The following is a 22805-nucleotide window of genomic DNA, read 5'->3' on the forward strand; positions in this document are numbered from 1 at the left end:
GGTCTGATTAGCAAGCTTGTGGACTTCACAAAGATTGGGGAGCTACAGAAAGTGATGAAGATTACCAGAGCATACAGCAGGATGTAGATAGCTGGACAATGCAGACAAATGTGAGGTGATGCATTTTGGAAGGTCTAATGCAGGAGAGAAGCATACAGTAAATGGCTGAACCCTTCGAAGAATTAACACACAGAGGGATCTGGGGGTACAGACCCACAGTCCCTGGGAAGTGGATAAGGTGGTCAAGAAGGCAAAAAGCATGCTTACCTTCCTTGGTCTGGGCATAGAGTATAAAAATTGGCAAGTCACGTTATTGCTGTTTTGAACTTTAGTTTGGCCACATTTGGAATATTGTGTACCATTCTGGTCATCACGCTACCAGAAGAATGTGAAGGCTTTGGACAGGGTTCAGATATGGTTTACTAGGATGGTGCCAGGTTTGGAAAGGATTAGCTACGAGGAGAGATTGGACAGACTTGGTTTGTTTTCACTTGAATGTTGAAGGATGAGGAGTGACCTGATAGAAGTTTACAAAATTATGAGAGGCATGAATAGGGTAGAAATGTCAATTACAACGGAACTTAAGTTTAAGATAAAAGTGGGTGATGTGAGAGGCAGCTTTTTTGCACAGAGGAAGGTAAGTGTCTGGAATGTGCTGCCTCCTTAAAACGTGTAATCTAATCTGATCTGATATCTTTTACGAGACTTGCTGTCACGTTTCGTTTTATAGTGTGCCTGTGAAGCACTTTAGGATGTTTCATTACTTCAAAGGTGCTATATAAATATAGGTTATCGTTTGAAGTCCTTTCATGAAGCCTTCGCAGCATCTACAGCTTTTACAAAGTTTTCAAACTTTACGCTGAACCTTTGGGATGCCAGGACAGTGTTCGTTGTCCTACACACACTTCCCCAGTGTTAAACAGGAGCATTTGGAGATGATGCAGGTGGACGTACAATTGTACAGGGTGGCTTGGAGCAATCTGACTGGCTTCTGAATTATAACGTAACAAGCAGCTGACAAGTAAGCATTACAACCAGTCAATGTGAGCCTTGAATTGATGGCTGCTGTCTCACACCGGGGCAGATTCTGTGTGAATTCTTCGCAACTGATAAAAGCAGAGATAAGACGATTATGCTGGATATATAACTCAAATGGTTACTGCCTGATAAGGTTAGGGAGGGTCCTTTGAAACCTACAAAATGCATTTCATCCTAGGTAATGTGTAGCTGCAATTGAAAAATCTAAGGGAGCATTTGTAAAATCATATGAACAGATCAGATGAGGGAGAGGTAGAGTATTGCCTGACAGAAATTAGGTTAGAGGTAACTGGAGAGAGTGGAACCTGTGAGGTTCCCCTGTTTGGAATTACAGTTTGTGCATGGAGATCGTGAGGTTTTTCAGAATATTGGGCTAATTCTTACTTTTTGATGCCCAAGTGTCAGTTTCACTGAGTTTTTAGAGGGGTTTTTCTCCATGGGGCCCACTGCATCTTACCAAATGCCTTAACTGCAGTCCTCCAGTTCCTGTTGTGCAACTCTTGCTCCATCCTAGCTGCACCTAACCATGTGCTGTTCCCGGAACAGCTCATCATTCACCAACTGCCTGCCAAAAGACCACAGTCCTGGGTGCATGTGCCATACTGAAAAGGCTGCTCTGGGCACAGATGATACTGGGGCGGCACCGTGGCTCAGTGGTTAGCACTGTAGCCTCACAGTGCCAGGGACCTGGGTTCAATCCCATCTTCAGGTGACTGTCTGTGTGGCGTTTGCACGTTCTGTCCCTGTCCTTGCGGGTTTTCCTCCTATTTGCTCCCACAGTCTAAAGATGAGCAGGTTAGGTGGATTGGCTGTGCTTAAATTGCCCGTAGCATCCAGGGGTGTGTGAGTTAGGTGGGTTAGACATGGGGAATGATAGGTTACGGGGGATGCGTCTGGGTGGGATGCCCTTTGGAGGAGCAGTGTGGACTTGTTGGGCCGAATGGCCTTTTCCACACTGTAAACAGTGCCAACGGTTCTCTGATACCACTCCTGGTAGTGCAGAGGTGTCGTCTTCCTGGAGGAGGCCACCTCACCAGACCCTGGCAGGTTGCTCCATCCTGCCTGGGATAGTTTTGGCCTCCATGTGCCACAGGAGTGGCCAACCATGCCACAAGAAGGTGTTTGTTCTTTCTGCTACCTCACACTCACTCTACCACTGTTGCTGCACCTACTACCCACCATGCTCTGCCACTTCCACCGTTACTTATGTTACCTTCCCTCACATGGGCAGTGAATCAAACGGAGAAAGAAACCCATTTGACCCAGCAGTGACTCTGCGCAAGTATCCCTGAACATCGGAGATCGTTCTTAGAGAAATTAACAAACAGCGGACCTTGGAGAAACCTGTGTGGGAGAGCTCACAGCGGGGAAGCAGCGAAGTGGCTTTTTCATACAGAGGGTGGAGTGTGTATGGAATGAGCTGGTGGAGGCTGGTACAACTGCAGCATTAAAAGACGTAACACAGTGTGGAGCTGGAGGAACACAGCAGGCCAGGCAGCATCAGAGGAGCAGTAAAGCTGATGTCTCGGGTTGGGACCCATCTTCAGAAATTTCTGACTCCAGCATCTGCAGTTCTTACTATCTCTACAACATTTAAAAGGCATCTAGATGGGTGTATGAATAAGAAGCAGTTAGAGGGATATGGGCCAAATGCTGGCAAACAGAGCTAGATTTATCTAGGATATCTGGTCGGCATGGATGAGTTGGACCAAAGGGTCTGTTTCTGTGCTGCACATGTCTATGATTCTGTGACTATTTGACTTGTTCCCACCCAGCCTTCCAGACCACTCACTCTAACCCAATCCCTATTGCTGCCTACTCATTTGCTGAGAACACCTCCCCACCTTCCTCCTACCTGCACCAGGACCAATAACAGGCCTAAGGAAGTCCAAGCTAGAGGACATGGGCTTAAGGTGAGACACGGAAAATTTAAAAGGGACTGTGAGGGGCAACCATTACATACAGAGGTTGGTGCATGTATGGAATGAACTGCCAGAGGAAGCGGTAAAGGTGGCTACAATTACAACACTTAAAAGACTTTTGGACAGTTACATAAATAGGAAAGGTGGCCAAATGCAGGCTAGTGTGACTTGTTCAGTTTACTACACTTGCTTGATGTGGACAAGTTGGACCGAAGGGTCTCTTTCTGTGATGTATGACCCTATCTCACTCAATCCTTCGCTTTCTCTTATTCCAGAAGACAGGCCACAAGAGGGCAGAAAGCGCTTGCGTGGGTGCCCCACATCAGACCCCTCAACCCCCACCCCCAACCCCAAAGAGTAGAGAATCCTGGCCTTCACAAGAGAAGTCCTACAAGGGTCATCTGTGTTCCGCTAAATACCATTCTTCATTGCACTCGACTCTCACAGTAACCCAATTCTCAAGTTTTATTCATTGCACGCCATTGCTAACCACTGGCCGTGAAACCTTCTCTCCCTTATATCTTGCAAGTACCAGAGGGATGTCCACGGCCCCAGCAGAGAAAGAGCCTGCTGCCCGGAAACCCTCTGAGGGCATTGAGTACTGAGGGCTTGGAGGAAGCATCGACAAGGTAGCCTACTGCAGTACCCACCACCCCCCTCCCTGCCTCTCCTCCTCCCCCAAATATCGGCACCTTGGTGCGAACGTCAGACCTTGAGAGTGTGGGAACACAATGTAGTGAGCACCTCAGAGTGACAGGCTGGCTGAGGAAGATATGCCCCAGGCCGTTACCACTCGGAGGACTACCAGAGACCAGGCACCTGCTCAACCGCTGGCAGGAATGGGCCCTGAACTGTCAGCAATTGGGGACTTTATCCACATGCACAGGGAGGGAGAGGGATCCCGATGGGATGCCATAGTGATGGAAATGGAAGCTGCAAGGGGAGAGTTAAGGTTGGTAAAGTCATGAGGCTTGAGTGACCAAGTGGCCTTTCTCATCTGGCATTTGTCCATCTTCTCCCACTGTGATGTTGACACCAGCTTAAGTTTGAGGCTGAAACAAGGCCAGGCTTTAGGCCATGTATGTCTTTATTTTATATATTCCTCTGGCATTGACAAATCAGTGAAGCACTGAGCTGATTACTTCAGGTAACTGCTTACGCATTTGGAAATGACACATGATAGACATTAAGCTGCTGTTGAAGTCCCCATGAACTGCTTCCTGGGTGAAAGATCTAAAAGTGTTGCATGAGTAATACTGTGTATCAGTTTCTGGAAGCTCTCTGCACTATTTGTGACTGGAAGGCAGATTTGCTGTTTCCGTTCTCTGGTAGGGATCTGGACTTGGTTATGCATGGTGGAGGAAAACTGCTTGACAGTCTAACTATATCACTGTTGGCCTGGAGTCACGTGAAGTGTAAAGGTAAAGCTATCATAGTCTTACCAGACTATTGGACTGTTCTCTCATTAGTGAGAGAGACAGCTGGTGGTGATTTAACCTGAGGGTCACCACACCTGAGGTGAGGGGGGTGTGTGTCATTGAGGAGGAGAATCTTTCGGGGTAATCCTAGCTGGTACAGGAATTGACCTGTCTTTGCTGGTATCACTTTACATTGCAAACCAGTTGCTAAACCAACCCCCTTCCGGGTGGTCTAATGATAGGCCTGAAACCGTAGTTGACTGTTGTCAAAACTCTCTTGTCCTTTTGGGACGGAAATTTTCACATAGTCTGTCCTACACATGACACCAGACCCACAGCAATGTGGTTGACTTGAGACTGCCCTCTGAAACTGGCCTAGCAAGCCTAAGGGCAAGGGCAGTTAGGGACAGGCAACAAAAGCTGACCTGACCTATGACACCTCCATCCCATGAAAGGGTAAAGGAAAAGTGAAGGAGCCAGATAAATGAAGAGTTATCCAGTTGTGTGACAATGGTGAAGCAGGAGAGTAAAATGCTGTGATCAATCACATTCAAGACAGTAAGGAGGGAAAATCTGCCTTTTTCACTGTGGCGTTGAATCTTTTAATAGTGTAAGAGAACGGCACAGTGTATGGACGGCAGGGTGGCTCAATGGGCAACACGGTGGCTCAGTGGCTAGCACTGCTACCTCACAGCACCAAGAACCTGGGTTCGATTCCACCCTTGGATGACTGTCTGTGTGGAGTTTGCATATTCTCCCCGTGTCTGCGTGGGTTTCCTCTGGGTGCTCTGGTTTCCTCCCACAGTCCAAAGATGTGTGGGCTAGGTGGATTGGCCATGCTAAATTGCCCATAGTGTTCTGAGATGTGTATTTGGGATGGGTTTGGGTGGGATGCTCTGATGGTCAGTGTGGACTTGTTGGGCCAAAGGGCCTGCTTCCACACTGTAGAAATTCTATGATTACATGGTAGGGTGGAAATCTGATTGGAAGCATTCAAACATGGACTTTCAGGAATGATGGGCACACATTCAGGAGGTGACAGCATGTTTGAGCACTTTGGAGAGGAAACAGCGTGAAGGTGGGATGGATACTTACACTGAAGGTGCAGCTAAGGATTAGCGATTTTTGGAGAAGTCAGGGGAGACTTGAGAGAGAACCCTTAACAATATCAGATAATATGAAGATCAGAAGGGGAAGCCTGCTCAGGGGAATAGGATTGAGGAAGATTAGAAGAGTTTTGTGGACAGTGTAAGCTCAGGGAGGTCATGCCAGGAGATAAGACGGAAACTAGAGTTAATAGGAGGGTATGGGGAGTCTTTGGAGATAATTTAACCCAACTATCTGACGGAGAGAAGTGTGTGGCTGGGTCAGCTGATTGGATGGCCTCAATGCTAATGATTCAGAGGTCTGTGAGCTGCTTGCGCTTACCATTCTGTCTGGGGATGTCAGTGGAGAGGGGTTTGCCTTAGAGAAAAGAAGCTAGTGAGCAGATGGGAAAACAGTTAGTTATGTTCTACACGGCCCATTTAAATCTGGCAGTAAATGACTAAACCAATTGTCCACCATATCCTTTCTATTCCTTGGATTTGGAGGAGAGGAGATGACGGCCCTACTGACTGGGATAAATAGCCGAGATGAGAGATAGAAAGGAATGGCTCAGTGGAGACTGTGAGGCTGAGGCAAGGGTGCAGTTCAACTGCGCAGTGGCTACAGAAGTGTTGAGGTGAATGGAGGGTCAATTCTCTTAATGGCCCAAAGTTAAATCCTATACTACTCAATCACTCTTCTCACCAGGCATCATAAGCATTGATGTAAGAGAGGAGTTGATGGCAGTCTTGTGAGTTTGACCATCACAAAGTAATGAATGTAACACTGGAATGTTTGAGGAACCTAGTTCATATCAGGCATACAGGAGCTGCTGCAGCTGTGTCTCCACACTCCATTAACTCAGTGTTATTAACAGACGTGCTCGGACTGGCAATTTTCTTTGACAGATTTGCTGTCCATCTTTAGGGAAGGATGTAAATGTGTTGGAGGTAGCTCCGGACAAATACCTGGAATGGGAGGGGTTTGCCAGTTGCCTTATGAGGAAAGGTTGGAGAGCCTGGGCTTGTATCCTCTGGACTTCAGAAAAGTTATAGATATGAAACTCCTGAGGGGTCATGACAGGGTGGATATAGAACATAGAACAGAACAGCACCGTGGAGAGGATGTTTTCCCCCTCTGGAAGAGTCTAGGACTAGGCCATTACAGTTTAAAAGAAAATGGGCATCCATTTAAGGCAGAGATGAGAAATACTTTTCTCAGAGGATCAAGACCCAATTTTCCTCAAAAGGGAATGGAACGAGAGTCTTTTGATATTATTAAGGCAGACTATTGACCAAAAAGGGGTGAAAGATTATTGGCAGTAGGTGGGACTATGGAGTAGTCAAATTAGCCATGATCTTATAGAATAGGGGAGCAGACTTGAGATGTAGAGTGGCCTGCCCATGCTCCAAATTGATATGTCTTCGACTCACTCTCCAGAATGTTGAAACAGATCATTTTCCTTTACGTAAATATTTCCTGCTGTAGGTTCCTACTTGAGTGCGGAGACACTTCAGTTCGAGGTGAACGACAAAACTATTTTTTACTGGGTAAGAGTGTGAGTGTCAGTGACTCCATCCAACCCGATGAAGAATGGAGTCAGTGATTCTGAAGTCAGAGAGTGTGATCACAGAATGAGGAGTTATTTCTCAAATCAGGAGGAAGCTGCAGGGAAGGGGCTTTGTGTTCCAATCTCTCTCTTGCTTATTAATGAAACAAAATTCAGCTGCTCTAAGCTGGACCCAGAACCATAAAATTATGTACATTGTAGTCACTGATTAACATAATTATAAACTTGTTTATTGACTTTTGCCTCTGTACCTTTCTGGGGTCTAGGAATGACCTCTGGTGCTCTCATTTAGTTATCATACTGTTCACCCTTTCGACACATGCTAACACCTCAGTCAAAAGAACATGGAGGAATGTTAGATTTCTTCAGGGCAGTTAGGGCATCAAATATTGGCCTATCCCTAGATGCCCAACTTCCATGAACAAATATTTATCTAAAATGAATCAATTTGGGAGTTAGTCAGCGAATTAGCTCGGTATTGTTCACAACATTGATCACTGAGACTGATAAGGTATAGATTTTAGGGAACGAAATCCAGCTCTTTGTTAGAAACTCTCAGAGGTTTTCCATTCTGCTTCACCTGGTAACTGCTAGGGTCAGAGATAGTAAGAACTGCCGATGCTGGAGCCAGAGATAACACGGTGTGGAGCTGGAGGAACACAGCACGTTAGGCAGCATCAGAGGAGCAGGAAAAGCTGACATTTCAGGTCGGGACCCTTCTTCAGAAATGGGCTGCTAGGGTCATCCTGTTCCTCGGTGACGTGTGTTTTCAGGTCTGGTTGATAAAAGTGTGTGGGCTCAATGTCACTTTCCACTGCACCTTTACCTCCTTGTTTCACAAAGTGTAATTCATCAGGTTACAGCTAATTTTTGTGAACCATGAATGACTGTTTCCCTTTATGTCCTGAAGAGTAGATCCAAAGGATCTCCTAATCTTGAAGAGATGCTTTGGGGGTCTGGGTGGCGAGCTCAAAGCTAATTGACATTTGATGTGACGGAGTTATTTCCCCTTGTGGGAACATCTAGCAGCAGAGGAGGTCATCTCAGAAGAAGGGACCACCCATTTATGACAGAGATGAGGAGGAATTTCTTCCCCCACCAAGTTGTGAATCTGAGGAATTCTTTACAACAGAGAGCAGATGCCTACTTTAAAGTCATGCTCAGCAGGCATTAAAATTCCCACTCCACCCAATCCGGTGGATCACCCACATGGCGTGTTGAGTTAAAATTACCCCCTGTTTGTCAGTGAGTGAGTGGACGTTTTGGGGAATGAGGGGACAGTGGGTCCATTTGGTATCAATTTATCCACATTCCATGGATTTGTTTCAGGAGACGAGTTAGAGATTAAAATAGAAATTGTTGGGAAAGCTCAGCAGCTCTGGCAGCATCTGTGGGGAGAAATCAGAGTTAATGTTTTGAAATATTAACTCCGATTTCTCTCTGCCAATGCTACCAGACCTGCTGAGCTTTTCCAGCAATTTCTACTTTTAGTTCTCATTTACAACATCGGCAGTTCTTTCAGTTTTCATTTGACTGGTTAGAGATGTGGTCGATGATTAATTCTGAACACATGCATAGCTTAGCATTACTTAGATGGAATAGTTATGGCTCCCAAATCCACCCCCCATCAGTGCATGCTGTGTCTTGTTCAAATTGATAGAGATGAATTGCTGTAATAATTCAATGCTTTATGACAGTTTCATGTGAACAGCAGGATGCTGAGAGGTGAACTAGGTTGATTTTGACCTTTTCTGATTTAGCAGTCCCTATAGTCTGTTGCTGGCATGGGCTCAGTTACTATTGTGAGAGTCAGTGCTGGAGGGAATCAGTCTTCTGCTGTTTGCTGTTTGGTGCATTTGCTCCAAATGCAGCCAGCAGTTACTAGCTGCTTACTGTTACCCTCAACTCTCTGTCTGTGTGCTAAAATCTTCAAACTGGCCCTGCACTGTGTTTGTCAGGTGGGTAACTGATCCGCAATAACAACATTTAAATAGCACCTTTATCATAATAAAAGTTCCAGGACACTTCACAAGAGCAAAAGTGAAATGAAAGGACGCATCCACCGGAATGTTTTTGACTCACTCCCTGTGGAGCTAGCTGTCTTGTCATGGGGCAGCTGTAGAGAGCCCAGCCTTTTAGCTGTGTCATTCTTTGGTCCCAGTACATAATCTAGAACAGTAACCAACAGCAACTTGCATTTCTTCAGTGCTTTCAATGTTGAAAAATATTTCCAAAGACCAGCACAACGTCATAAAGATATCCATCCAATAGTTTGGGAATTCAGTTTGGCTGTGATCCTCCTGTAGTTGAATAGCCTGCAAAGCGCTCACTGTCAAGGCATGTGAATGAAGGACGGTTCTTTTGCTCTCCACCTGGTCCCCTGTGTAGGTCGTTACTGGGAGACAGTTGAAAGGTTAAAGATCAACCAGTTCTATGGGGCGCCCACTGCAATTCGACTCCTGCTGAAGTATGGAGATACCTGGGTGAAGTCACATGACCGGTCTTCTCTGAAAATGCTGGGCACAGGTCAGTACCTAACGTATGTGCTATGTGAGAGAAGGGTGTGTCTGGTCATTGGACCCTGGGCTGGCTAGTGCTACCCTGCTCTGAAAAGCGGCCGTGATACCAGCACATGCCGTGCTCAGCTAATCTCGCACAGAGCTCATCGGCAGGGGAGCTGTCTGCTGCCGGATTGCTTCAGCAACCCTGTCACTCGATACGTGTGAAAATGGACAGAAGATCATTCATTGTGACAGGAGGTAACTGCTGTCTCCTGTACTCTGACGAGAATTATTGACCCAGTATGACAGTGAATTCAGGCACTGAGGGCTTTAGCACCTGTGTTCCTGTAACCTGGCCTCTCGGAAGCTGATCCCCACTTCAGAGAATCATGCAACATAGAAGGTGGTCACTTGGCCCACTTTACCTGTGCTTAATCATTGAAAACATTCCAGATCAGTCCCTGTTCCCTGCACATTCCCTGTGATCTTACAGATTTTTCTTCCATTTCAAGTGTTTATGCAGTTCTCATTCAAAAGTTGCTAGCAAATCGAAAAGCCTTTCAGGCAGTGCCACATCATAACAACACACTGTATGAAACAGTCATGATTCTTCACAGCAGGGGTGGTAGTCTTTGGAATTGTCTACCCTGGAATGCTGTGGGAAGTCAGTCATTGAGTATGTTCAAGATGGCGATTGATAAATCGCTATCTCCTAATGACATCAAAGAGATATGCCGATAGTGTGGGACAAAGGTGTTGAGGTGGATATCTGCCATTGGTGGAGCAGACACAATGGGCTGAATGGTCTAATCCTGCTCCTGTGCTCCTATATTCAAACCTCCTTTAGCTGCTTTGACAATAACTTAAAATCTTTGCACTCTAGTGAGTGACAACGGAAACAGTTTCTAACTTTTTTTTTACCTTAATCAAAACTGCCCTCACAGAGTCATAGAGATGTACAGCAAACAGATCCTTCAGTCCAATTCGCCCATGCTGACCAGATATCCTAAATAAACCTAATCCCATTTGCCAGCATTCGGGCCATATCCCTCCAAACCCTTTCTGTTCATGTACCCATCCGGATGCCTTTTCAATGTTCTAATTGTACCAGCCACCACCACCTCCTCTAGCAGCTCATTCCATACATATACCATCCTCTGCCTGAAAAAGTTGCCCCTTGAGTCCCTTTTAAATCTTTCCTCCCTCACCTTAAATCTATCCCCCTCAGGTTTTGGACTTCCCTATCCTGGGGAAAAGACCTTGGCCTATCTGTGCCCCTCAAGATTTTATACATCTCTACAAGGTCACCCCTCAGGCTCTGATACCGCAGGCAAAATAGCCCCAGTCTATTCAGCCTCCCTGTATAACTTAAGCCCTGCAATCCCAGCAATACCCTTGTAAATCTTTTCTGATCCTTCTCAAGCTGAACGTCGTCTTTCCTATAGCAGGGAGACTAGAATTGAATGCAGCATTCTAAAAGTGGCCTAGTTAATGTCCTGTACAGTCGTACATGGCATCCAAGCTCCAATACGCAATGCACTGACCAACGAAGGCAAGCGTGCCTCATGCCACCTCGTCTACCCGAGACTCCACTTTTAAGGAATTATGCACCTGTACCCGTAGATCTTGTTTGCAACAGACCCCTACCATTAAGTGTATAAGTCCTGCCCTGACTTGCTTTCCAAAATGCTTAACCTCACATTTATCTAAATTAAACTTCATCTGCCCCTCCTCGGCCCATTGGCCCATCTGATCAAGGTCCTCTTGTACTGTGAGGTCGCCTTCTTTGCTGTTCACTACACCACCAACTTTGGTGTCATCTGCAAACTTGCTATCAATATCTCTGAAATTTACATCCAAATTGTGTATATATGATGTAAAGCAATGGACCAAGCAATTATCCATGTGGCACACCGCTGGTCACAGGCCTCCAGTCTGAACAACAACTCTCTACCACCACCCTCTGTCTTCTACCTTCAAGTCAGTTTTGTATCCAGTTGGCTAGTTCCTCCAAATTCCACGTGATCTAACCTTGCTAACATGCAGAACCTTGTCAAACACTTTGCTGAAGCCCATAAAGACATAAATACTGCTCTGCTTCCTTGTCACTTCTTCAAAAGACTCAATTAAGTTGGTGAGACATGATTTCCCAAGCACAAGACCATGTTGACTATCCCTAATCAGTCCCTGCCTTTTCAAATGCATGTAAATTCTGCCCCTCAGAAACCCTCCAAGCACTTACCCAATACTGACGCCAGGCTCAGTGGTCTGTAGTTCCCTGGTGTTTCCTTAGCAGAACAATGACACCACTTTACGCACCCTCTAGCCTTCCGGCACCTCGCTGCTGGCTGTTGATGATGCAGATATCTCAGTGAGGGGTCTAGCAATCTCTTCCCTAGCTTCCCACAAATTCTGGCAAATACCTGATCAGGTCCTGGGGATTGAGAAACCTTTGTGTATTTTAAGACTCCAGCGCCTCCTCCTCTGTATCATAGACACTTTTCAAGCCATCACAATTTATTTCCCCACATTCCCTAACTTCCATGCTGCTCCCTGCAGTAAATACTGACACAAAATATTCGGTTAGTATCTCACCCATCTCCTGTGGTTCCACACATAGTCAACCTCATTGATCATAATTTGGAAACGGTGATTACATCTCACCTTAATGATCTCTGCTTTATGAAGGCAAACTCCAGTTTCTAACATCTCATGAGACAACTGAAGTCTTTATACCCCTAGTTGCAAACTAATAAGTTTCTTTCAGAACCCCTTCAAAACCTCATCATGCTTTCTAAAGTCTAATGGCCTATTATTCTGGCTGAGGCCTAACCAGTATTCCATATTAGAGATAACAATGTGCACAGCTGGATGAACACAGCAGACCAAGCAGCACCAAAGGAGCAGGAAAGCTGACATTTCGGGCCTAGACCCGGAAATTTCTGAAGAAGGGTCCAGACCCGAAACGTCAGCTTTCCTGCTCCTCTGATGCTGCTTGGCCTGCTGTGTTCATCCGGCTTCACACCTTGTTATCTCAGATTCTCCAGCATCTGCAGTTCCGACTCTCTCTGAAACAGTATTCTATATTCATGGTTTTGGTTAAGATGTTGGGTGGCACAGTGACTCAGTGGCTAGCACTGCTGCTTCACAGCACCAGGCACTAAGGTTTGATTCCAACCTTGGGCGACTGTCCGTGTGGAGGTTGCATGTTGTCCCTCTGTCTGCGTGGGTTTCTGCCGGGTGCTCCGGTTTCCTCCCGCAGTCCAAGGATATGCAGGTGAAGTGGATTGGCCATGCCAAATTGCGTGAAGTGTCTGGGGATGTGTAGGTGAGGTGGATTGGCTGTGCTAAATGGCAATAGTGACCAGGGATGTGTAGGTTAGATGGATTGACTGTGCTAAATTGCCCGTGGTGTCTGCGGATGTGAAGGTTAGATGGATTGGCCATGCTAACTGACCAAATAGTGACCAGGGATGTGTAGGTTAGATGGATTGGTCTTGCTAAATGACCAATAGTGACCAGGGATGTGTAGATTAGATGGATAGGTCATGCTAAATGACCAATAGTGACCAGGGATGTGTAGTTTAGATGGATTGACTGTGCTAAATTGCCCGTGGTGTCCGCAGACGTGTAAGTTAGATGGATTGGTCATGCTAAATGACCAATAGTGATCAGGGATGTGTAGGTTAGATGGGTTGACTGTGCTAAATGGCCCATAGAGACCGGGGAGGTGCAAGCTAGCTAGGTTAGCCGTGGGAAATGTAGGGTTACTAGGTTAAGGGAGACATTCTTTGGAGGGTCAGTGTGGACTCAGTGGACTTAATGGCCTGCTTCCGCACTGTTGGGATTCTGTCATGATACTCATTTTGGAATGAATGAAATTAACTATCGCATTCCGTCTGTCCTTGATTTTTCAGTTGGAGAGCCCATTAACCCCGAGGCATGGGACTGGTATTATAGAGTTGTTGGGGATGGCAAATGCCCAGTGGTGGATACTTGGTGGCAGACAGGTAAGACAGTTACAAATTAGTCCTGTCACTGGACGGGCTATCGTGTGGACCACGCCAAAATTCTGGGGCCATGTGTTCAAATTCTACTATGGCAACTAGTGGAATTTAAGTTCAGTTTATGAAATCTGGTATATAAAACTGGTCTCAATCGTAGTGACCATGAAAGTCTCATTGATTGTTGGTAAAACTTCATCTGATTCAAATCTATCTTATAGAGAAGGAAACCTGCCTTCCCTACCCTGCCCAGTGTACATGTGACTCCACGCTTGACTCTGAAATGTCCCATCAAGCCACTCAGTTCAATGGTAATTCACGATAAACAATGAATGCTGATCCTGCCAGGGATGCCTACACTCCCATGAAAGAAAATAAATACTGTACACAGGTAGAATCTGTCATCATAGATACCATGTGATATCGATTGTCCAATGCATATGCTGCTTACCATTGGGCTATGGCTGTAGCCCAAACCTCAGTGTTGTCCAGATCTTTTTGCATTTGAAATGGACTGTTTCATTATCAGAGAAGGCTGCAAATAGTGCTGAACATTGGTGCAATCATCGGCAAACATCCCCACTTCTGACCTTACGATGGATGGAAGGTCATGATGAAGCAGCTGAAGGTGGTTGGGCCTAGGACACTGCCCTGAAGAGCTCCTGCAGAGGTGTGCTGCAGCAGAGATGATTGACCTCCCACAACATGACCATCTCCCTATGTGTCAGGTATGACTCCAACCCTCGGAGAGTTTCCCTCTGATACCCATTGATTCCAATTTTGCTAGGGCTCCTTGATGCCACACTCGGTTGACTACAGCCTTGATATCAAGAGCTGTCACTCTCACCTCACCTCTGGAATTTGACTCTTTTGTCCATGTTTGGGCCAAGGCTGTAATGAGGTCAGGAGCTGAGTGGCCCTGGCAGAACCCAAAATGGGCATCACTGAGCGGGTTATTGCTGAGCAGGTGCTGCTTGATAGCACTGTTATTGACACCTTCCATCACTTTACTGACATTTGGGAGCAGACTGATGGGGTAGTAATTGGCCAGGTTGGATTGGCCCTACTTTTCATGGACAGGACATACCTGGGCAATTTGACACATTTTTGGGTAGATGTCAGTGTTACATGTATACTGGAACAGCTTGGCCAAAGGCACAGCTTCAGAATGAAAGAAATAATTGCATTTGTAGAACATCTTTTAAAGACTTCCGGATACTTTACAGCCATCAGGGGAGTTGATGGTCAAGTGGTATTATAGCTGGGCAGTTAATCCAGAGAGCCAGATAATGTTCTGGCGACCTGGGTTCACGGCAGATGATGGAATTTGAATTCAATAAAATATCTGGAATTAAGAATCATGAATTCATTGTTGATTGTCAGGAAAAACCCATCTGGGTCACTAATGTCCTTTAGGGAAAGAAACTGCCATCCTTACCTGGTCTGGCCTACATGCGACTCCAGATCCACAACAATGTGGTTGACTCTTAACTGCCCTCTGGGCAATTAGGGATGGGCAATAGATGCTACATCGTCAGTGATGCCTTCACCCCGTGAATGAATAAAAACAAATCAAGTAGTTTTTGCCATGCAGTCGCGTTTACAACATGCCGGGCAGTTTGTGCACAGCAAGCTCCCACAGACGACAACATGATAAGGAGGAGGTAAAATTGTATCAGTGATAATGGGAACTGCAGATGCTGGAGAATCCAAGATAATGAAATGTGAGGCTGGATGAACACAGCAGGCCCAGCAGCATCTCAGGAGCAGCTCCTGAGATGCTGCTTGGCCTGCTGTGTTCATCCAGCCTCACATTTCATTATCAAGATGGAGGTAATCTGTTTTTGTGATGTTGATGGGGCTGTTTTCTTGCCCTGGGCCACCAGGGAGAGCTCACCAGCTCGATGTAGAGATGATGACTTCTACAGTTCTAAATGACAAGGGTTTCAGTCAACCCATTTACAAACCTACGTGGTATCTCAGACTGTTCGGAGGCTGTGATGAGGTAACTGTCTGATGGGCGCTCATTGGTGCTCATAAACGTCAGGAAAGGAGAGAACCACTCAAAGCCTGTTCAAATCATCTACCAGAGCTGAACTCCAATTAGTTATGAAACTGATCGCTCTTGAGAGACATAAGTCCTATTCTCCCGAATGTGTTCCTGAAGGATTACATGATTTTTTAAAAAAAAGTATGTTGAAAGCTGAAATATAAAATTAAAATCAATATGCGAGGGAGTAATTTCAATGTCTGAAGCTGTCTCAAAAGTTGTATGTTTTTTTAAAAATGCAACTTTTTGTTCCCTTTCCCACCTAAATTCCTTTCCTCGTTGATACCTTGCTGGGATGTGAGAATTGAGTGCTGTCTAGTTAGTGCGCATGTGAATGCTGTAATATGGAGCCTTCAGTGTTAGAATTTGTGATCTCTTTATACTTCAAGTTCTAACACCCGTCTAAGTCAGAAGTCACTCACACCAGGTTATGGTCCAACAGGTTTATGTGAAATCACAAGGCTTTGAAGCGCTGCCCCTTTGTCCCTTCACCTGACAAAGGAGCAGTGCTCTGAAAACTTGTAATTTCAAATAAAACCGTCGGACTGTAACCTGGTGTCGTGTGATTTCTGACCTTGTCCACCCAATCCAACGCCAATTTCAGTGCTTGGGTTTCTGCCAGTTGTGTGACTGCTAATCAGGGGGACCGCTGTATTATTCATGTATTATTACCACTAAAGCAGCGACAGAGACTTTCCTGAGGCTCTCTTCCCAACAAATAATTATGAGGAGCTGTTGGCTTGGCACGACATCTGGGAATGTCAGACAGAAAGCCTTATTGCATTGAGAGATACACAAACATGGCTATAAAATGCTGCAGTCACAGAGCGGGTTGTGGGGGCATGGGGAGTGGTGAGTGGTGATCTGTGCTGAGATGAGAGACCGCAGCAGCTGTCCAGAGCAGCTGTCTCTGTAACTAAAGTCACCAGCCTTAAAGGAACATCATCTTCCAGGAAGAATGTCTGGCTGGTTTCTTGGAAGAATTTGGGCCTGAACAGTGCTACTAAATGCCCACAGTGGGGAGCACAACAAACAAATCTGTGGGTTGTTATTTGATTATTTATTCAGGGGTCAGTCCAGCGTTTATTGGGTTGAGATGATGGAGGTGAGCTGCCATCTTGAACTGTGTAGACCTATATTGGAACATCCGCACTGACGTTAGGAGTGGGGATTCCAGGAATTTGACCCAGTGAAGGAACAGCGATATATTTCCAAGTCAAGATGCTCAGTGTGGCTCCCAGAGGAATTTTCAGATGGTGGTATTCCTGTGTTTTGCTGCTCCTGTGCTTCTAAATGAAAGTTGGTGCTTGCTATCCAGCATATAGGGGACCTTGTCTCCCACCCACTCAAAAAAATTCAAAGCCCGGCCAAGGGATTCAGCTTCAGGAAGAGAAACAGAAATGGCTGGAAAAACACAGCAGGTCTGGCAGCATCTCTGGAGAGAAAGCAGAGTTAACATTTTGGATCTGACCCCTCTTCAGCATCAGGAAGTAGGTAACTGACTGTGAACTATTGTCTGCCCTCTCCCCTCCCCTGTAATTGTCCCCCTCTCCCCTCCACACAACACCTCCACTTCTGGCAATGGGATCCGGTTTTGCTCCTGGACTTCAGGTGGGTGTCATACCGGCAGTAGCCACTACCTTCCCAGTGGGACTGTTACGCAATAGAGCTGCCAGCTTCTGGTTGACCATAGAAGCTGGGATTTCTGTCCTCTGATGCCAGGAAAGGTCCGGTTTAGTCCTGAGTCTCCCTGGGCCTGTTCCAGGCTCTGCAGCACCATGGTATACTGTCCTAGTATATCAGGTCCATCCTGTTATCACTTAGTTCAAGTAGTTTTCCCAGTACTTACACCAAATTTCTTTAAGTTCCTCACTTTTGACAGACCCTTCGTTCGTTATTATTTCCAGAATATTTCTGGATCTTCAACTTTGAAAACAGACACAAGATATTTGAGATAACAAGGTGTAGAGCTGGATGAACGCAGCAGGCCAAGCAGCATCAGAGGAGTAGGAAAACTGACGTTTCAGGTCTGGACTCTTCTTCAGGAATCTATATTATGGTTACTCTTCCTTTAGAGATCTTTCTAGTACAAGGCTATTAACTAATTGTTTCTCATCACACGATACTAGATCTAAAATACTTTCCCCAACATACTGATGTAGAAAACAATTTTATATTATACTCCATGAACCCATCTGCCACAATTACTGTCAATTTAAAATTTTGGTTTATTAAAGACTCCCAAGATTACTGTATTACCCTTATTACAAACACATCCGATTTGCTGGCTCATACTTTGTCCTACACACTGTTTGAGAGTCAACAAACAACTTTCACCAATTTCTGCCCTTTGCCATTCCTTAGCTCCAGCCAAACAGATTTTCATTCTTGATTTTCTGAGCTAAGATCCTATCCCTCTTTTGTCTTTATCCCCTTCTTTATTTATCTGGTTTATGCCACCTCCATTTCCATTTTGCCCATCTCTTGTGAAAGGCAAGTATCCTGACATATTTAGTCCCCGACATTTGTCACTGTGCAACCATGTCTCCATTGTAGATCAAACGCGTAAATTTCTGTACATGTGCACGTTACCTAATTCCACGTATTTTAGCTCTCACTACATTTTCCAATTGCTCCTGATATCACTGTATTCACTAACGTCCCATTATCGCTTTGCTCAAGTATCTGCTTTGCCAAAGGTTCAATCTTGTTCTCATCAAATCGACAAACAACTTCTTCATTATGCATGTGAATTGAAAATGATTTCATTTGATTGGCTGTTGGTCTCCTTTCCCCTTCCTAGTTTACATTTTACCCCCGAAAATGTTGCTGTTCAACATTCCCCTTGCTGTTCTTGAATTTACCTTTTGTTCAATTCTCCCAGTTTTTATTTAAAGCCCTGCCATTGTCCCTTGTCATTCGATTCACCAAGATGCTGGTCCCAGTCTGGTTTGAGTGAAGCCCATCTGAGTGGAACTGTTGCCTCTTCCCCAGTAATGGCACCAATGTCCCATGAAGCAAAGTCCCTTCCTTATACAACACTCCTGCGGCCACTTATTCAGACTTCTGACTGGGATCTAAAATGGCTGTAATCACAACCCTGACTGATGATAACTGGTGTGCAGCTCAGGTAGCCAATTCTGAGGTGATTATGTTTGAATTTCTTCTTTCTGCTTTGAGCCTTAATTCCTCAAACTTTCTCAGTGGGCCATCCTTCCTCGTTCCATCCGTGTCCTTTGACCCTATGGTGAACCGCAGCTGCTGGATTTTCCCTTAAACTCCAAATTCCTTTCCAGTCGCAAGAATTCGTGAACACTGGCACAGGGCAAGCAAGATTTGTACAGTATCTTTTTTTTTAATGTTTTGTTCATTCACGGGATGAGGGCATCACTGACCAGGCAGCATTCATTGCCCACCTCTATTTGCCCAGAGGGCTATTAAGAGTCAACTACATTGCTGTGGGTCTGGAGTCACATGTAGGCCAGACCAGGTAAGGATGTTAGCTTCCTTCCCTAATTGGTGAACCAGTTGGGTTTTTCCCAACAATCATCAATGGATTCACGGTCATTGTTAATTCTTAATTCCAGATATTTTTTGAATTCAGATTCCACCGTCTGCCGTGGCGGGATTCAAACCCGGGTCCCCAGAGCGTTATATGAGTCTCTGGATTAGCAGCCCAGCGATAATACCACTAGGCCAATGCCTCCACCTCTTCTCCTGACTACTGTTTCCTGTCACAGTTGTATTCTTTATCACTCGTCATCATGCTCCCTCACCCTGCATTTGTATACCCTCCTTCTTGGACTTGCTGCTACAGACTGTTTCTCCCTCCATTCTTCATTGCTTCCTCTCACCTACACATGTATCAAGTACCTCATATCTGTAGGTCAAAATCCATGTCTGGACCTCTGTTTTACCAGACTGATTAACAATCATACTGTCCATTGACCAACTCTAAAGCTGCATTTAACCTGGGATTGCTTCCCAGAACCAAGTCATGAAAACAGAAACAGCTGGGAAACTTCAGCAGGTCTGGCAGCATCTGCGGAGTGAAAGTAACCTTAACACTGCTTTCTCTCCACCCATGTTGCTAGACCTGCCGAGTTTTCCCAGCTATTTCTGTTTTCGTTTCTGATTTCCAGCATCCGCAGTTCCTAGCGTTTTGTCCTTGGAACCAGTTGGCTATAATTCACCACTGCTGCCCCGCCCCAACCAACCTTTGCACTCCACATTGCCTGCAACAATCAGGATTAAAGAAACAGAGCTTTGCCTTTCATAAGCATCTATCACAACCTGCAGATATCTCTACCAAAAGCCTGTTTTTGAAGAACCGCATTATTGTAACGTAAAGAGTGTCGCTTGAATTAATCTGTCATTTTGCACAGAGCAACGTTATAGTGGCCAGATCTATCTGTTTCTCGGTGATGTTTTTTGAGCAATACATACTGACCCGGACACCAAGCAAGTAATTGACTGCAGTACTTCCAAACAGTAGCATTGAAATTCTTGTCAACTCTTGAGAGTTAAGCATTCAGCAGTTTGCCACTAGAGTATCAGCCCAGACATTATGCTCAATTCTTAGGGACAGAAGTCGAGCCTGCACCCTTAGGGTGAGAATTCTGAGGTTGGTGAGCTAAGGAGATTGGCCTAATGGGGTGAGAAACAGTTGGTGTAATCCACATACCCTGTAACAGTGTGGAAATGGGGACTTCCCATCTGGATACATTTCTTTGCGAACAGCTAAGCTTAGCTGACTTATAACAAAATGTGGAGCTGGATGAACACAGCAGGCCAAGCAGCATCTCAGGAGCACAAAAGCTGACGTTTCGGGCCTAGACCCTTCATCAGAGTGCCAGAAATGCCAGCTTTTGTGCTCCTGAGATGCTGCTTGGCCTGCTGTGTTCATCCAGCTCCACACTTTGTTATCTTGGATTCTCCAGCATCTGCAGTTCCCATTATCTCTTAGCTGACATATGTCCTGATGTGATGCATGTATGTGGAAGGTTCTCAACCATTTCAGAGTACAGTACGATAGACACTTCCTGCTCTTCTGGAATGACCTTCCGCCTGTTTCTCAGAATTAATTCATGGGACATAGGCATCGCTGACTGGACCAGCATTTATTGCCCCACCATATGTGCCCTTGAGAAGGTAGCGGTGAACTGCCTTCATGAACTGCTGCAGTCCGTGCGCACTAAGTAGGCCCATAATGCCGTGACGGTGGGAGTTGCAAGATTTTGAGCCAGCAACACCAAAGGAATGTCGTTTATTTCCCAGTCGGTACTGATGAAGAGAGTGTTGTTGTTTTTTCAGAGACTGGCGGTATCTGTATCGCCCCTCGCCCCGCAGACAGAGAGGCGAAGATTCTCCCAGCTATGGCAATGAGACCCTTCTTCGGAATTGACCCAGTACTAATGGATGAGAATGTAATTAGAAAATGTTGACATTTTTCCTTTCATCCTTTGTGCCCTTTACCTGTGGACAGCAGTAAGTATCAAGATTTGCTCAATTGGAGAGGCCTTTTCCAGGCAGGCAAACTGGTTGGCGTGGATAAATGGGCTGAAGGGCCTGATTCCGTGCTGTATGAATCTATTTGGAATGGAGGCTTTAACTTCACTGCATCTGGCTGGGATTCAAGGGGAATATGTGGAATACCTGGTGTATAACTGCTTTGCCTTTCAGTCAGGGAAAAGTGTGGGAATAGCATCCCTGCGAGTTATCCCCTGAGAATGCTGTCATTTGCATTAGTCAATAGATATTGATCAGCTGTACCCAGGTCCAGTGCTGAAGAGCTCAGTGAAGCCTATTATACGTTGGAGAATTATCTGGGATACAAAGCACAGCCATTCAGCACCAACAGTTTGTGCTGCCTTAAACCTGTTTAGAGCCATTCCCAATACACCTCTGCCTCAGTGGAGTTTTAGCAGATCTCCCTGTTCCCTATTCTTTCATATACTCATACAGATTCTTCTGTGCCCCTGTTTTTGACAATGGAGGATTATTCTGAACTGCCATCACTGATTGCACTCTAGGGCCACTCTCCATAGTGTCAATGTCAGGTCTTAGGTAAGATTTCAGAATTCCATTGACCTTTGGTTTGTGCCTGTTCCAGGGTCGGAGATTAACAGGGAACAAAATCTCTGGATCGCTCTGCATCGCACAGCCATGGCCAGGGATGGCTCGGACGATCTACAATGACCATGACCGATTTGTGAGCACCTATTTTAAAGCCTATCCCAGTAAGTGGATGTGTTGAGTTAATAAGAAGAGAACTAGGAGCAGGAGTAGAATGATCAGTCCCTCTAGCCAGCTGCACCATTCAGTACGATCAGGGCTAATCTGATGTGGCCTCAGTTCCAATTTCCAGTCTTTGACTCTCTTGTCAATCGACAATCTGTCTTTATTTACCTTGAATATGTTCAGTGACGTAGTCTCCATTGCTCACAGGGAGAAAGCAATCCCAAAACACGAGCCACCATCTGAGATGAAATTCCTCCATCTTAAACCCCTGATTTTGAAACGGCGCCCCCTAGTTCTAGATTGCCCCAGGAGCAGAAGCATCCGACTCAATATCTACCATGTCAGAATCTTATATGTTTCAATAAGGTCATATCTCATTCTTCTCAGCTCCAGTGAGTTAGGCCAAAGCTGCTCAATCTTTCCTCACCATGGCAAGCCTTCATCCCAGGAATCAGCTGGTTAACCCCCCCCATCTCCAAACTACCTCCAGAGGAAGTACCTTCTTCCTGAAGTTACTAGAATAGCAGGATGGATAGAGGCATCTTCAGCTCTGTGTGATGGGACTGGAGAACCCAGGATCATTCTGCTTAGTTTCAGAATATTTGAGCGAGAATTAATAGGGGCTTTCTGAATTATGAAGGGACTTGACAAAGTAACTATCACAGTGTGAAAGGGTTTGAGAGAGTAACTGTCACAGTGTGAAGGGGTTTGAGAGAGTAACTATCACAGTGTGAAGGGGTTTGAGAGAGTAACTATCACAATGTGAAGGGGTTTGAGAGAGTAACTATCACAGTGTGAAGGGGTTTGAGAGAGTAACTCTCACAGTGTGAAGGGGTTTGAGAGAGTAACTGTCACAGTGTGAAGGGGTTTGAGAGTAACTATCACAGTGTGAAGGGGTTTGAGAGAGTAACTGTCACAGTGTGAAGGGGTTTGAGAGAGTAACTATCACATTGTGAAGGGGTTTGAGAGAGTAACT

The 22805-nt window shown here is 45.5% G+C and overlaps 1 protein-coding gene across 2 annotated transcripts in view; it reads left to right on the plus strand.

Moving 5' to 3' along the window:
- Window positions 1-22805, plus strand: part of LOC125455530 (acetyl-coenzyme A synthetase 2-like, mitochondrial) — a 77178-nt gene that overhangs the window by 34588 nt on the left and 19785 nt on the right. The window contains exons 7-10 of one of the 2 annotated variants that reach the window (XM_059649033.1): window positions 9423-9560; window positions 13453-13545; window positions 20903-21015; window positions 21702-21828. In XM_059649033.1, the coding sequence (XP_059505016.1) occupies window positions 9423-9560; window positions 13453-13545; window positions 20903-21015; window positions 21702-21828 (471 nt within the window). The remainder of the gene's footprint in view (window positions 1-9422; window positions 9561-13452; window positions 13546-20902; window positions 21016-21701; window positions 21829-22805) is intronic. The other variant, XM_059649034.1, reaches the window with a different exon arrangement.

This window comes from Stegostoma tigrinum, chromosome 10 (genome assembly GCF_030684315.1).
Source record: "Stegostoma tigrinum isolate sSteTig4 chromosome 10, sSteTig4.hap1, whole genome shotgun sequence".
NCBI lineage: Eukaryota > Metazoa > Chordata > Chondrichthyes > Orectolobiformes > Stegostomatidae > Stegostoma > Stegostoma tigrinum.